The following is a 17,213-nucleotide window of genomic DNA, read 5'->3' on the forward strand; positions in this document are numbered from 1 at the left end:
CGTGGTACGAGAAAACCGAACGCTTTGCGGCCGTGTCTGGGCCTGGCGTGGCTCCGTGGTTTGCGCGTTAAGGTGCAGAGGAGGAAGATGTTGCGTGCTTCAAACTGCTCAACGCCGGACGCCGGGGGCAGATTCGGTAATTCACCAATTACGGCGAAGGTGACAAAACAGGTTGTGGTGTGGAGGTCATTTTACCCGGTTGGGTAGTTAAGAGGGTTCAACATTTATTTGAAAAAAAGAAGAGAGAAATACGGGTGAACTGGGCGCACACATTCGGTGTTGACATTTGGGATGGGCAATTGCTGTTTGCTGTAAATCCCCTCTAGGACTGGCTCTGTGGTAAGGTGGTTGTGGAGTGTATTGGAACGAATTTTGTGTAGCAGTATGAACATGACAATTACATAGTTATCACATTTGCTGTCGTTGTCACTATTTCTTGCCTCACAGACACCAAATTTTTGTTTCTAAGCAGTTTTATCTGCAGAACTTCGGAATGAAATTGTATCACCTTTATCTACTCAGTGACGTAAAGTGTTAATGTTAGGTGATAATTAAGATATCTTAGCTCAAACAATCGTCTTCTAGATTCACACAGACGTTTATTAATTCTTAAAGTTAATGATCTTGTTCTGTGTTGTTTAAGATGAGCACGATAATGGACCACAGCAAAAGGTGTGAACATTTGCTGGAGTTTTGGCTGGTATGAATGTTCTTAGAAAAGATATTCACAGCCCTTGTGCTTCATTCAACCTGTTAGGGTTATATTTTCTTGAAGATGAAAGATTTAAAAAAAATCTGCCCTTACTTTGTTCATCACGGTTTGAAGAAATGACTCGAATATAAAACGTTTACTGCTACTATGACAATGCCAGATCAAAGCACAAACTGATAACTGACATTGGCTCCCAAAGCACAAGGATGGCCCTTTACGACCGGTTTTTAGTTTCCTATTCAGTTCAAGGTATGTAACTTTAAACCCGCCGAAACTCATCCAACTCATTCCAGTTGGGAGGATTTCGATGGTGCCAACCAAACTGGTTTTGATTTGTGACATCAGCCGCTGTCGAATGAATGTTTCCTGGTGTGTCCGTGTAAATGTAAATGAAAGATGGCAGACTGGCAAAATGAATGAAGATTTGTGTGCTCGATTTGCAACGCACGATATGCACATCATTTTTTGATTGTAACAATTTAATCATCACGCCAATAACATATTTTAATAATACAGTTTCACGTCACGTCCCGATCGTAAAGCAAAGCAATTAACCGGCCACCGCTTATTGCCGATAATATCGAACCGAAAAAGAATCGATTTGATTCAGGATACGTCTTTTAGGGTTTTTTTTTAAATCATACCTTAATCGAACGATTCGGACACATTTGCATAGCGGAATAGATTTGCATAAAACGGGTAACGGCAGCGAATGGTCAAAGCGGATAGGAAAGGAGAAGAAAATTCGGGACTCAGGCTAAGGGAGAGACTGTTAACACCCCAAAGCCTGGCGCGTTTGATAAATTTCTGGATAATTCAGCAAGAATAAGACGAAAACCAGCCGGGAAGGGTTCGTGCTAGACCTTCTAAAAATAGAGGCAAGGGTACTATTTCATCCCATGGTAATGTGTATGCTAATGATGTTCTACCCTTTCCCAGCGTGGCCGTCGTTTGGTCGAAAATTGAAACAATTTTCAAGGGTTGGTGTCGTTTGGGACGGCAACACCTTCACCTACTCGCCGTTTTTTGTTTGTGGCGGTGGTGCTGGTGGTAAATTTCAATAGCTCACCTGAACAAGCAGCAGGATCCCGACCGCTCGGAATCCCAACATTTTGGGGGTGCCTCAACAACTCCTGAAGAATGGCACGACGTGATACAGAATGTTGCGTTGTGTTGTTTCTCGAAGGCGTTATCTGGAAAAGAAGAAAGCAACGCAAACAGAGAAACATTATTGGTAGGAACCTACACAAGACGCCCAAATCGGAGGGTAACATATTAAGCGTATGCCTTTTTGCTAGCTCTGCCGAGAGGATCTGGATGATAACAGCTTTACAGATTGCCTTCCTGTGGCCTGTCCAGTGACCGATATTGTCCAGCTACGGAGACATGACCACAGCACGACAAAAGGCACGTACGAGCTGCTAGTTGGAAAGGTCATGTCCGGGTGTCCGCGCCACTAGCTTAGTGATATTACAGTTATGCTAACTTCATTTGAATGACGAATTTCCCTCCACCCCCTTGAGACTCCCTAGAGACAGCTGTCGCCCTTTTGAAAGTAACACGAACAAAAAAAAAAGGGTCTTAACGTAATAGCTCCGTTCATTAGCGCAGTACTTGGGGTGCTTGGAGGCTTCGCTTTGGAGCGTCCGATCGGGTAGCGCTGATGTACGGTGATGCTCACCAGCAACAGCTTACCTTCTATTAATTGTTGCCATTATTTGTTTGACATTTAGACCGTGCAGCTTGCAGCTACACCTCGGTACGACGGGTGGCCGTTTAGACGGACCCGAGCGGCTGGATCATCTTCAGCCAGTGGCCGTCCGGCCCCAGTCCAGTTTGCCTGGGAAAGGGAAGGCATCTGCTAAGCTCGCACACCCGTGCAGTGTTTAAGGAAGAGAGAGAGAGAGAGAGAGGGTGCAGAGGTACCACCAGTCGTGAGTTATGCATTTTGATCGGCGTTAAATCGGCGCCTTTTAAACGCGACCTGCTGGCCTTACAACCGATGCTGCGGCGGAGATGGTGGTTGGTATTAGATTATTTTTTCCAGTTTATGCGGTTCCATACGGCACTGGGGTGCAATCTTTGGCTTACGTTCTGAGTTGCATGTGCAATGGGGTAGAGGAGGTCAACTTTGGTAACCTCGCCGGATAATCGATTTTTGACTGATCGTTTGCAGTTGCCGTGATAAATGGTTGAAGGTGGCAAAGATCCATCAAGATCAGCCAGAGCATCCCAGTGCAAATGATTAACTATCAATGATATTTGATACATTTTGATTCAGTTGATTTATTACGTTGATAGCAGTTTTATGGTTATATACTACTGTCAACGTAATCAATCAACTAACAACTATTTCAATGTTTACTAATGGTTATTAGAAAATGATTTCAAATAATATATCGAACAATATATTTCATTTTTTCCACGAATTACATTACAGCTGATGTACACATCAAGATCATGAGTAATGTGTTCCATATTTGCACACTCCATAATCCAGGCAAGCACCTTATCGCACCATTAAAAATAATTTCTAAGTGCTTTCCATCGTTTCAATCACACGGTCACACACACTTCTAGTTTAAAAATGTATACAAAATGGACACGATCCATCATCACGCGGTGTCATTGTTGCTGTGCTTTAATCCACCCTGGCGTCCTTTCCCAAATATAGCTTCCCATCTCAAGGACTATTTTTAGCACGCAACAGGTATCACACGTCAGCCCACTACAAGGCGCGAAGGATCAAGCCCACTCCAAGCAAAGGTCTCACATGAAGTCAGCTTCCCGCCCGAATTGGGCCCCGTTATGGGACGTTTACAGTCGAAGGAGCAAGAAGAAGGTGGCAGGTTTTCATGTCTTCTTAAATTTTATTGCTTGTTTTTTAAACACTCGCTTCCCCTTCGTCCTCTCTTCGTCCAATCAGGTGGTGGTTGCGGGAACGAATTTTACGAACCTTCTTAACGCACCGACGTGAGGTTGATTTCATGGATGTGGCAAAGTTCATTGATTGCAGCGACCCGAGGATGATGTATCGTCGCGGATCATTGATTACCACGGGGTTTTCACTTTACCGTTGGTGCTGCCTGCCTTTGGCTAGAGCTAAAACATGCTTGCAAGCTACTCGTCTCAGATGAGGGCTCAATCATGTGTCGTCGTCGTTCTTTGTAGGGATTGTAAAAATAAAAGTATAAGTGCCGTCGTAAAGATATCGCTCATAAATGGGTTGCGTTGTTAAAAGTGCAGATTGGAGGAGGTTCGTGGTTCGAGAGGAGTATTTCCAAAATTGCAAAATTCTTTCCATTGAAGATGCGAGTAGTAAAAAAAATCATTAATAGCAATTTCACTGGTTATTGGTTTGGAAATATAATTTAAGGCGTCTGATGACTTGTTGAATCGGTGACATTCACAAAAGCTTCTCTTTGCTTGAGGTTTTTCTAGCTCTGTTGAATGTTGCATAAAAATGCTATTCTAATAAATTCATATACCGAACGACCATCTTAAACGTGATGAATATTGCCGGCCAACAATGTTGCAGCAACAACGTCCTTCGGCGCTCATCACCTATGCCCCCTCCGTCCACTATACTGCCACAAGTTGATGACTAATGAAACGACTCGGAACGACCCCTGCGACACGCCATATACTCATCCCCTCAGCAACCCCCTCACACTGTCAGGTAGCTCAGGTCGGTAAGCTCGGTACGCATCTTTTAATTGCACTGAACTTTGCCTTTTTATCATCTTCGCTCTGACGTAGGCCCAGTCTGCCCAGGTCCTGTGCTCCCCTGCGGCAGTTCGATACGAGGATCCGCTCGCATTGTGCGGCAGTGTGTGGTGTGATGGGACGATTACTCGTTACGACCACTTGACAACTCGCTGCTGGTACGCGCCGTTTGCACCTGTACCGTCGTGGCCTATGGCGCCCCATTCGTTGTGTCACCCTTTGTGTGGAGCTTCACGATGTGTGTCTTCATCAATCGCGACAGTGGTTCATCTTGACATCGTCAGGTTAGTGGGACCGTACTTTCCGATACATTGGGTGGGTTTTTTTAAAGATGAGGGGATATCCAAAAGGTAGTACAACAGACACAGCCATTCATTCGTTCGTTTCATCAAGCAGACGGAACCACTCACCATTAAATCAAGTTTCAACTAGCTTTTTTGTGAGAATAAGTTATTTATCTCTCCATCCATTCCTCACGGCATGCCTAATTAAAGCACTCTGTATTATTGGTTTAGTTCCTAAAATAATTGCCGCAAAATAGGATCTCCAGGGGGGGGCTAAAACTATCCATTGGGCCAGAGTTACAAGAGAGCCTGCTTGACTGGTGCTAATCCCTTAACGTTGACCTATCAACGTTTGCAAGTCAATGTGTGCTAAATGGTTGGCGTGTTTGTGTGTTTGCTTTGTGATGTCTCTCTCTCTCTCTCCATCAGAGTCCTTCCTAGAATCTCAACATGGTATCCTACCGGCAATGGAGATGGTTCCTGCGAAGGACACAGGAACGACATGTCAGGCATGTCTGCACCCTTGGCGTTTACCAGCCCACCTACACACTGCCCAGGCATTCGGCTCTACCTACTGTACGGCGGTTTGATTTGGTTTCTACATCTGTCCGCATACAATCGAATCTTTTTGCTAATTCCTGTTGTCCCCCGTGCCCTAACCGCTCAACAACAATGGCCCATCCTGGGGAGTAAGAAATTGCCGTATACCGTAAAGGTGTACCGACACGCAACACCGCCGGGAAGCACCATTCCCAATCGTACCCGTTGGGATTTCCGGAGCGGGAGCAAAGCATTCCAATCTAAATATTTCATTCACCTTATGGGCAGATGGGTTTCGGCTGGAAGTTTTTTTTATTGTTGCGTTTTCCACTTTCCCAAATGGAAAGAATTCGTCCGATTTCGGTGGGCTCGACTTACGCTGAGCCGGAATGTCACATGGTAGCGCTTATGAATGTGCATTATTTATGCTTATTTTCATCCATTTTGTTAGCCGAAGCGAATACTGTCAAGCATCACACAGACACACACTTGGGAATGGATAGAAAAGTTTTCCCAGATCTAGCTTTAATCGCCATATGGGATGCAAAGTTTTGAAAGTGATTCAAAGGGGCGGTTTAAGTTATTTTTACTTTTGTGGCAAAATGTACCTAAAGGACAATGGATTGGCAAAATGTTGTTTGTGAAATTGAACAAGAAAATTCTTTTGTAAAAGTAATATGAATTTATTTAAATAACAAATAATAGAAGAAAACAAAAAAAAATGAATCGGTCAATATTAACTTCTTCCCAATTGTTTAAAATGTCTAGTTTAAGAAGAATACGTGCCTTTTGGCAAATATTAATGCCATGTTAATGATAATGCCTTAATTGAGCTATTTCGTACGCTTTACCCTAAAAACATAAGTAGGAAAAGTATTTTAAGTTTTTCCTTTTATTCAAAAAAAAGGATGCACTAAAAAGAATATTTCAATGAAATCTAGTATAGTTAAGGCACTAGATTTAGTAATAAATTAATTTACATGACAACACAAAAGATAAAATAAATGATCACATACCGAGCTTACGGCGACTAACACGAGGTTAGAAGGAAGTGCAAGAAAGTGTAGGAGCAAGTGCACGATTCATCAATCAAAGCGAACCATACGACACGCAAAGCCACTAAATTCTGCTATACCGCGAAAAAAAAAAGTATCAACCTCACTGGCATGTGGCTTTCAGTCCGACAAGCTTACAAATTTGCTGCATCCCGGTTACACATTTTGCTTCTGTCACTTAAGCGAAAGGATTACGCGTGCTTTTTATTGTTGTTGCTTTCTCCAACCAGCGGCAGCCATGTGACGAGTCTAAAACCAACTTGTGCAGACATGGCGCGTATGTTCACCGTTTCGAGTCAAGTAAATGGGTTAAAAGCGAAACCGACAAATGCAGCTCCATATGCCTCCTGTACGAGTGGGTTTGGCTTTTTTTTTCTTCTATTAACTTTACTTTTGAAGCTTTGTCATGGGTCTGTCGGTGTTTTACTCCTTTTTTTTTTGTTGCACTCTTCTGCGGTACATTTGTGGTTATTCGTGGAAAGTTTATGTCACGCAGGTTGAGGGTGTCGTACTTGTAGCGTGAGTGCGTGCGCCTGTGTATGTTATGTTTTGCTCCATTCGAATAGTACAACCCGTTTCTTTTCTCAATTTTGTGTGTGTATATTTGCCTTTAATTTTGGAGCATTACACACGTCGGTGAATTGGTGTGTGTGTGTGTTTGTGATTTGCGCTTGACATACTCCTCGTCGAGGATAGTTACATCTTCAACAGGGGGTTAACAGTTAACTGTTAACTGGCACATTAATCATGACATCCAACAATTACGTTACCTTTTCCCAAGCACTCCTTGCGCTTATGTCCTTATGGCTGCCTTCTTTATAATTCCATTCAGTTTGGTTTGGAGGCGTTTTCTAACCGGAAAAAACGACAACGCGCCCGCGGTCTCTGTTGAGCGCATTTGAAATGGGCGCAAAAAAGGTATGCTTCGGGAGCTGCGATTTAAAATCCCTTTCACATAACTTCAAGTTCTAGGGAACGAACCAGACGTTGTGGGTGGGTTTTTGGTGGGACCGCGAAAGCAATATTTCCCAGTCTTGGAAAGTATCAAAACGGTTGCCGCTGAAGCGTTGCTATCAGTAATTCAACCCGCAACCCATTGCACCCGCTCGTGTGCCTGAATTTAGAAGCCTTCCTCTTCCTCTTCACCGAACAGAAAACAGCATCTTCAGGCGGGCAAATTTTCACCATTTCATTCTTTTTTTGTTTTGAAATCGTCCCAACGCAAACCGGCAGGCTGGATGAGATTGTGCACAATTTATGGTGCGTATTAAAGCGAACGGAAAACTGTCAGCACGGTACCGTGCTTTACGACCGCGCTCTCGGTCTCATGGTAAAAATACGGTACGCGATCAGTTAGGGCAGGTTTCCCTCAAAAAGGGATCCCATTTGGCGTGGGCAAAAGAGGGGACAGAATCGAGAGGAGCAGAAATATCCCCGAGGGTAATTCACATCAACACTCCGCGGCTCGATCGTGCGTAAGACGTTCAATTAATTATGTTTTTTTTTGCACCCGGTTCGGTCGTAATGTGTCGTACCACTCAGCACATTCAGCTGAGCTCCCCGAGAAAGCTTCGTTTGAGTGGGAAACCTTTGCACGACTTTTGCCACGCATCCTTGCCACGGAGCGGGCAGAATTTCGGGGGCTTTTTGTGACCTACGACAGGTGGTTTATTATTAGCCGCCCAAGAATGGCACGTACAGTACAACTCTCCTGGGATGGAGCTACCGGCCGGAGCTACCGAGCAGGCTGGCGTACCGTTTCGCAACGGGTAATCGTTTTCAGCTTATACGTGCTCGGGAAGCGACTCTTCCGAATCCTGGCAATGCTTTCATGCTGGAGGTGTTTTCGGTGAGGTCTGCGTACGTTTGGACTAATGATGATGGGAATGCTACTCTCCCGCTCTCTTTCACGCCCTAGCGCTCTGTGCGTGTGTATGAGGTGTGAATTTAATCTTCTTACCTATCATTAAGCTTAGTTTACTTTGAATTATGTTTTCGAGTGCTGTAAAGGGGAAAGGATCATAGTAGGATGCTCACGTTCGGTGGCTTGTGGTGTGTTTACGCGAACGCCGCAACGGGCCGTAGTTCATCACTCCCGTGCATAATTAATATATTCAAATGGTGATATTATTCAGGCAGTTTGTTTGAAAACTGACTTATTACCGCGGTTCAAGTTGGTGTGCGAGTGCTACGGGGTTTGATGGGATAGAACACGCGCATCGAAGGTGAGTAAATTATTTATCTTCCGGGGAGATTCAGAGACACCCGAAGAAGCGTGCTGATAAGTGGCTGATGAATGGGTGGGATTGAAATGAAAAATAGTAGCTAGTTTACAGAATATGTGTGAGTGTGTGTGTGTGGTATGGATGGATGAAATAAGACGAATGATATATGATAGGGCTCTAAATTGACAGAATTCGTTATTACATGAACTGTTTCACGCTTAAAACAATGAGTAACATATTGAAGCTCACACATCTTCTTACGCATGTTAAGATATCATGTCTCGGTGAATCTAGCTCGACCCTTTTCGGTGTAATTTGATCCGCGTTTGAAGTATGGGAGTAGATTCTAAATTTGAATTGACATCTTCAAGGGATTCATATTTGTTTTAAAATTCGAATTTACAAAAAAACATGGAATTGCAAAAAATTGTATAAAAAAATGGTTTAACACTTAAGAATTTCGCAAATTCTCTGTGCTTTAAACAATCACTCCACAACAGCACAACTCAATACTTTTATAAGAATAAAAATGATACGCTTAACCCCTAATTAAACAAGCATAATGTACTTTAAATTGGTAGTTTAAAAAAAGCATCGCAGAAGGTAACATGTATCACTGTTTGAAATAAAGAAATAAATAAATAAATAAATAATGAAATAAAATAAACCTAACAAAATTTAAACACGCCGCTGATGGTCACCAAAAACATGTTGCCCAATAGCACACCGTCAAGCGTATTGCATCATGCGGAGGTACAAATTGATGGTCAATCTCGATTGTCAAGTGATTTCATTGAGCTACATTCCCTGATTAACGTGCCGGTGCGAAAAACTACCACCCCCCACCCCCCCAAAGCAATGATCTATCGATAGCAAAGCAATAGGGAGAAGAGTAAACGAGGATCCAAGGTTTGGATAACATCGCCGGGCCCGGTTTGCCGTTTGAACGATGAACGATTTCTTTTCTACGAGACTTGAGCATATCTTTCTGCTGTTGCTATTGCTCAAAGATTTTGCTCTGTGCTGTGCCGTCCGCTCCAGTGCTGCTGTTTACATTTCTTTGCATTGAGAGCGAAAGCAAACAGATCAATGCTTGGAGCAAAGTTCGAGCGAAGGGCCATGGTCAGTGGGCAGGTACGGTTCAAAGTTGAAGCCAAGGGTTTAACTTTTCGTAGCGATGTGTTGCCTGCAGAATGTGCTTAAAATAGAGTATCGCCCTTTCGAAACATTAGATGATTACTTTTCAAGCGCACGTGCCCGGCCGATTGGTTTGAGTTTACAACTTTCAGGATAGAAAAATAATTAATATACTATTTCTTTTTTCTCTCTCCTTTGGCACGGTTCTTGGTTAAGCCCCGTAACGAAACGAATCCCAGCAAGGAGCTGGTGAGGTAAAAAGTATTTAGTTTGCTTATATTGTAAGCAATGCTGCTACTTCTACTACTGCTACTACTACTACTACTACTACTACTACTACTACTACAGCCAGATTGATCAGAAGCGAATCAGAAGTTCCCTTCGGCTAATGGATTGATCCGAGGAGGACACGCCCGCCCACCGGGTCGAACGGTACGATTGAGTAACGTGTCGTAATGTTTGGGCCTCTTCGCACATCTGCTGGACGGTGGTAATGTGCGTGGGGTGGTGTGGTGAACGTTTCCACATCTTGATTTCTTTTTTCCGTCCGTTCCATCGTGGATGGTTGAAGCAGCTCAGTTTCGGTAGGATGTACACTGTTGACCTATTTAGCGAGAAGCCGAGAAAGATGTCTCTTCTACCCCCAACGGAGGGAGTAGCGAAAGGTTTGCAAATACGTGCGGGATGATGATAAAACGCAAACGCGACGCTACATTACGTTGTGCTTTTTGGTGGATGGCGTTTGAATGCCATGTATGGGTAGGTCACGTTCGTGTGAAAGTGAGATAGCAAAAAGGGGGAGATTAAAAATTGAAAGATGATTTTCATAACCGGATGGTAATGGATCTGGAGCGTCGCCAGATGTGTGTATTGGGGAAGTTCATTTTCAGCGATGCATAGCAAGTCTGTGTGTGTATCTGCGGAAGGCGCAAACATATGATACGTTGGCTTGGGTTCCATTCATATTTGATGTCTTATTTTAGGAACTTTATTTATGTCTTCTATCGTAATTTTGAAGCAAAATGACTATTTTAATGAAATTTTGATGATTCCGCAAGAACTCAACCTTCCAAAACTGATATTTCCCAAAAAAGTGCTTAATCTCATTGATAGCAGCTAATAGTAGTAGTAGGATACGCTTGTATCAATACAGCCGGAAGCTATGGACAGACAAACCCAGCCCATTCCATGATTGACATTCCGTAGCCGCCGTCTAGTCTGTTCTGGATGACTTCTGGTCTGGCCGTGGACGCAAGTGCCGCAATGTATGCACACCAATGTTTACACCACCGGTTGGGTGTTATGTTTACACGCTTCACCTCTCACCGTTGACGACGGTTATGCTTTCAGCAACAGCACAACATGGCCCGCCGTCGGCTCCCGTTAGCGCGGTAGTCCAATCCGCCCGGTGTCCAAGGCGTGCGTTCGCGTTTAGTTAATAGCCGTTTCACTTGAATTGCCCCGATGACGGGTTTATCGCACTACCGAGGCTCGCAATCACTCTGCGGCAATGAAGATGGCAGCAAAAGGAGGGTCGAACGGAGCGCGCTCGAATTCAATCTCGCCCGGCTAATGGGTGGGAATATGCCGCTTCGGCTAGCGCTTCCCGCGTGCATAACGGAAGGCATTTGCGGGATCGCAAACATACAAACTGTCGCTGGCGCTTGTCGATGCTTTCCACTGGGAATGGGGGTGAGTGTGTGTGTGGATCGGTCCGCGCTGTTCCGTCGTCCGCTGTGATTTTGTTTTTCAGGGAGTTTGTTGTTTATCGGCGTTACATAAACATAAAGCCGAGAGGGAAGCTCGAGTGTGCAATTATTGCTAAACGATTCTGAGCGTTGGAGGGCTATGTTGACTTCTGTCGAACCTTTTGGGGGGGGCTTATTGGGTGACTTTTGAGCCGGGATCGATTAGCTGATGGGGTTGATGGATGATGTCGGCGCGTTGTTATGTGATAGGAGTGCAAGTGTTGTTATGTTCGGTTGTTTGTAGGAGTTTGTGAATTGAAATTTGTATATTTAAATAAAAGCTTAACAGTCTGTTGTACCGACCACTTGGTACACAGGATACACCATTTGTACATGTGCATGCACAAAATCTATGTTTAAAAGTGCTTCATTATAATTTCGTTGATTTTGTAATAGAACTTTCATGTCAGATCCTCCAGTATAATCTTGTTTTCAACACGGATTCTGTGACTGGAGGTAGCATATAATTTCAAATTGCATCAAATAGAGTGTAATTTTTATTTGGTTTATCTTAACATTATGGTTAAAGCCACTAGTTTTTTTTTTTTTGAGAAGGAGGATTAGTCCAACTAATTTTATTTGATTTGCAAAAAAGGTTGATTATAATAAATAAAATTCAACATGATGACAACAGGTGACATAACACTATCAAATGATCTTAATTCTTATCTCATCACTGTATAGCAGCTTGTCATCGTACAAAAATCCAACGAAGCGTATAGAAAGTCATAAAATATAACAAAATCAACATGTACCACCAATCAAAGATCCATCCTGGGGCGAGCTGTCAAAACATTCTCTACCCAACGGCGCACAGGCGGGCCGTGTTCGTACGTGATGTAATTTAGGAACATCGTCCCGCTGCAACCGAAACCTAGGCCGGCCATTTGATCAGCACTTTCGTGTGCTGTGGCCGAATGATTCAAATCAAATCAAACCCACAGGCAGAGCTACAGCTGAGTTTTTTTGTGTGGATGTATCGTGGTATATGAGAGTAGCTGTTCACTTAGCTGTTTCTGGCTGGCTAAAGTTTTCAGCATAAAGAATAAACAAAAAATGGGAGAAATCCACACCATTAAGGATACTTAAGGATTTACAGTTGATGCTGACTGTCTCAAAACGGGTAGATTAGTCGGGACCCGTAGCCCGAAAAAGGTTTCTGCAAAAGTGTTAATGAAACGGGAACTGTGTGAAGTATTAGAGGCAAGAGGTCGCTACACTGAAAACCTTTTCCCTTGCAAAAGGTGCACACTATTTTGGAGCAGTTAAGTGTTCGGATTGCGGTGAACTTCAGGGAAGGTACCGAGCTCTTGTTGGTAGTGGTTTTTTTAACGCTTACTTTGCGCACGTTTTGCCAAATACTTTACGGGGTTTGTCCTTTTTACCAGAAATTGCAACGGGAAACAAAACTGACATAAGGCTACTTTAATATGTTTTAAGTAGAGAAAGCTTCCAGCCGGGGGCAACATATTTGAAACAAGCGTTTGCTTCAAGTAAATAATGCTATCATTAAACAATAACAAACAAACATTAAATGAAGAGCTCTTTTTTCTGGGAGATTATATTGATAAAAGAAAGTGCTTAGAAGCAATTCAAATGGAAGATTAGCTCATCGCCTGTCTGAACGACAATATGTTTGGCTTTGATTTCACGCCCAAGGGGTTTACAAAAGAAAGAAAAAAGAGAACTCATTTCTTATCATTTCGCCTACGAGACAGCTTAGCGTGACATTGCCCCTTGGATTATGTATACAGCTGAAACAAGACTGATCTAAAAAGGTTTTAAGCCGCTCCATTGTTTAGGTTCACTTTTTCTCAGCAGTGTCTGTGAAATCAACGTCCTTTAAAGCAGACACTGGTCTGCTGCGTGATTTGTAAACGTTTTTTTTTGGTTTCAATATCCAGGCCCGCAAGATTGGAAAGGATTCGTTAGCTTCAGGATCGAAACTCTTTAGCCCCATTACTTATCGGTACAATCAGAAGATCGACACGTTGCCTTAGCTTTTGTTGCCAGCTTTTCATCTTCCCCGCTTATGTTAACTTTTGCGCGGAACGGCAAACAGATTAGTTTCGATTTTGGCCACCTTCAGTTGGGGATAATACCCCAACACTCGAGTTTAGTAAAAGCTTGCACACAGTACAACACAATCTATCGGTGCGGAAATGTTCCGTCTAGCGTTTTTCAAAGCCCTACGGTACTGTACGGGATCTGGATTTTAACGAGACAACAATGCAATGGGGCCGGTTTTCTGTTTCCGATACGATTGTAATCTTATCATGGTAGAAAAAAAAAGAATTTGCCGACCGCTCTTTTCTGGCTGATTGAGGAAAATTGATATTTTTGCTATCATCTCTTTCTTCGTAAAAGGGCGATTTACCCTGAAGGTGATCAAAGGCTGAGGCGAAATCAAGCACTAGCAGCTTTCCTGTGTATGCAAAATCTGTTTACGGTGCTATAATTCTATGAAGAAGATGAAAATAACACTTGCAGCTTAAAGCTCCGAAGGTTCTAGAAAATGTATTAATTTGTCAGCAACCCCCAATCGGTGCTCTTGTCAGAGGTAGAGGCCAAAGTCAAATCTTTAGAAAAAAAAAACATATCCCTACGAATGTGTTGATCCTTCGAAGTATGTATAGAATTATTTATTAACAGATGTAAAGCTTTAAGGTGGATTGACTGCTTAAGCGATACAGTGACAATTAAAATAAGTTGATAACGCTAATAATTCAGTGGTCATAAATCGTTACAAATTACACCACTTGTCACGATCACTAACACTAAAATGGAAAGCACTCAAAGATCGCAACATGTAACTAAAGCATCTTACTTACCGTGTACGTATCTGCTTTTCACACCTAAATGTCTTTCCCCCCCTATCACTATTCAGATTGCACTAATAAACTCATTCACAAAACGGTAAAAAGCAGCAGTTTAATTTATGCTCTCGGAATATGTTTCTCACAAATGTTACGAAATTTCACCACCCAATCACTGAACAAACAGCTCAACACCATCCATAAAGTGTATTCACATCCTTTTTACATCACATTACAACCGTGACCGTGTGCGTACCGTAGAATCGCGTATACGCGGCACGTAGCGTTATCCTCGCACCGCGTGCAAAGACCGTGATCCGCACGAACTGCGTCAACTGTACCGTCCGACTAAGCATGCGCGTACGCCCGGACATAGCTTAAATAGCTTGGCCTACCTGGTCGTGGTGGGATTACACATGTACTGGCCCGGGGCGGTAGTGGGAAGGTGGAGGCTGCACCATGATGAACATGATGATGCTGCTGATGATAGTCGCTGTCACATTGCGCGGGCCTGAGTAGCCGCCCTGTGACATTCACCTATGGCTGTGTTGCGGTGTTCGTGTTTATCTATCTCTTTCTTTTTTTTCTCTGGTTGATGGGTTTCGGAGGGCTTGCTGCCTCCCGTGGACGAAGGGGGGATGAACCCGTGAGCATCTTCACGATCAACAACGCGATGATGCGCAGCACGTGGACGATCACTCTCACTGGTAAAGTGATCAGCGTACTCTCCCTCCCGCGGTTGCCTTTGGTTTCACTTTCGTTCGTGCCACTCTCGCTCACGAAAGCTCAACGAAGCTTTCCGTAAACCGCGCTGCAAACTGTTTGCATGGCATTATAGATGATTTGGTCAAAAATTAGAGCTACTTTGAAATGGTTTATTAAATGCTATAAATATTTAGTAGAAAAAATCTTCACAGCCGAGGGACTTCAACATAACATGTTTATTTCTATTAGTTAACGTGTTAACGTTATAATATTTGATGAAAAATTTCAAATATGTGTTGATCGATAGCAATTCTGAGATAGTTTAAATAAACTACATTTTATGTTGATTTTTTGAATAATTTTAGATAGATTTTACACCACATTATATTACATTTTGTCCCCATACTGCTCCACAGTGCGTATACCCGAGTCTCTCACAACCACGTGCGCCGGGTTCGTCGTTTTGGCGCGTTACATTCGGGACACTCACTTCTGCTGGGAGTGTTACGGTCGGTACACTCAACCGACAGAGACACTCACTACTACTCACTCTCTGCAATAAAAAAAGTGGCTGAGGGGTTTAGCATGCCGGCTTGGCCAGCCTCCTTCCCGACAATTGCCACAAAACTAGCCGGCCAGTGTTATCTGGGCTAGGTCGACCGTTTGCGGTCAGCGTTCGCCACATAGGGCCCTGCAGGCCCCATGACAATGGGTGTGGCGTGTGTAAGATGCATCGATGCTGCATAGTGCGGTATCGGATGCAATCAAAAACGGTTCGATGCAAACTAAGCCGACCGCCGGTGGAGGTGGTGTGTGCGATTGGAAAAATATCACCATCCATATGCAGATTAAATCGGACACTGTGTTGCAGTGGGACGCTTTTATTGACGGGATCAAGCGATCGACGGGGATGGCCAACGAGTGATACAAAAGGGCGGACGAAAGCGATGTGGAATAGGTATGCTTTTTTGGTGAGGGTGAGATGTTTTAATTAAATTTATACACACTATTTACATTAAGTTTGATGAACAAATATTTATTAGAATACAAAATATGTTACTGAAAATCAACAATTCGGGGCGTCCGGCGCCGAAGAGTAGAAATATTTTGTATTTAATTTTACCGTAGAATGATACATTGCTGCAATAAAAGGACAACGCCATTCAGGAATGGCCCGAGCAAAATAGACTACCAATTTTGCTCGAAAGCACTCGCTTTATGGTTGACAAAATGAGTTGTAAGTGGCGCTTGCATCTGCCACTACAAAGTAGAACGGTCCTGAAAAGTTCACTATCAAAGTGTACCGAATTTGGCGTCCCATTATGATGATGACCTTGCTTGACTGTTGCTGCTGCTCTTACTTTTTGCATCATTTTCATTTCGTCATTTGGTGCACTTGCGACATTTTTCGTTGTTTCAAGCCGAAGCACTGGCAAAGTAGTTTTTCGCAGCACGGGATTGATGCAACGGGCGTGTCGTTTGCTGGGAAAACGTGCATCTGACGCTAAAATGCTTTGCTTTCGTTCTTTTGGCGGTTTCACAACCACCATTCTGCAAAGCTCCTTATAGTGGAGAAGATAGTTGGCACATCATAGTCGCCTGTGTAAAGCACTTCAGAAACCACAAATCTTAAGCACGAATGAACTTTCGCACTCTAAAATATTGCTCAAGAAGCATTTGCTAGTTGTGCGAAGTGTTTTCTTTTCGCATGTACATATGTGTGTTTGTGGGTTTTGTTAGATTCTTAAACTCTCAACAAACCACACAGGTCACGTGAAATCGAATGCGCAAGGGAGCTATTTATTATCTTCCAAGTACAAACATAACAAATCTTAACCTTCGCTTGTTGTAATTTCTTTCTGCAGACTATTCTCAACCATGAGGTGCACATGTAAGCGATAACGAGACGCTTCGGTTTGTATGGGCGAGAACAGGAAACAACTGCTTACGAAGCATTTCGAGGAGCGGTGGAGGAAGCATCGGTTTGTAATCTCTCACGAGACACGATGCTCTACTGAAACCTGAGCTTGTGGCTTGGGTCGCTGCTGATTGATTATCCGGTTATAGATGTGAAGGTTGGCGTACTTGCAGATCCTTCACGGTTTGTGTAGTATGAGCGCATGGGTACACTATAGTACGCATGTATTTTTCTTGTAAAAGTAAATACAGTGGTACCCGTCATAACGAGTACCTCTTGTAAAGAATTTTTTGGATAACAAGCAAATATAAATGCTCAATCAATACCTCTCTTTACGAGTATAATCT

General features: G+C 43.3%; 1 protein-coding gene across 1 annotated transcript in view; it reads right to left on the reverse strand.

Moving 5' to 3' along the window:
* LOC121587818 (mucin-2) overlaps positions 1 to 14,611 on the reverse strand; it is a 36,713-nt gene extending 22,102 nt beyond the window's left edge. Inside the window, exons 1-2 of the mRNA XM_041904990.1 lie at positions 14,259 to 14,611; positions 1,782 to 1,905 (exon numbers count right to left, since the gene is read on the reverse strand). Of these exons, the coding sequence (XP_041760924.1) occupies positions 1,782 to 1,823 (42 nt within the window). The 5' untranslated portion in view covers positions 1,824 to 1,905; positions 14,259 to 14,611. The remainder of the gene's footprint in view (positions 1 to 1,781; positions 1,906 to 14,258) is intronic.
* Between the last annotated feature and the right edge of the window lie 2,602 nt (positions 14,612 to 17,213).

The sequence above is a fragment of the Anopheles merus genome, chromosome 2R (assembly GCF_017562075.2).
Source record: "Anopheles merus strain MAF chromosome 2R, AmerM5.1, whole genome shotgun sequence".
In the NCBI taxonomy this organism is placed as follows: domain Eukaryota; kingdom Metazoa; phylum Arthropoda; class Insecta; order Diptera; family Culicidae; genus Anopheles; species Anopheles merus.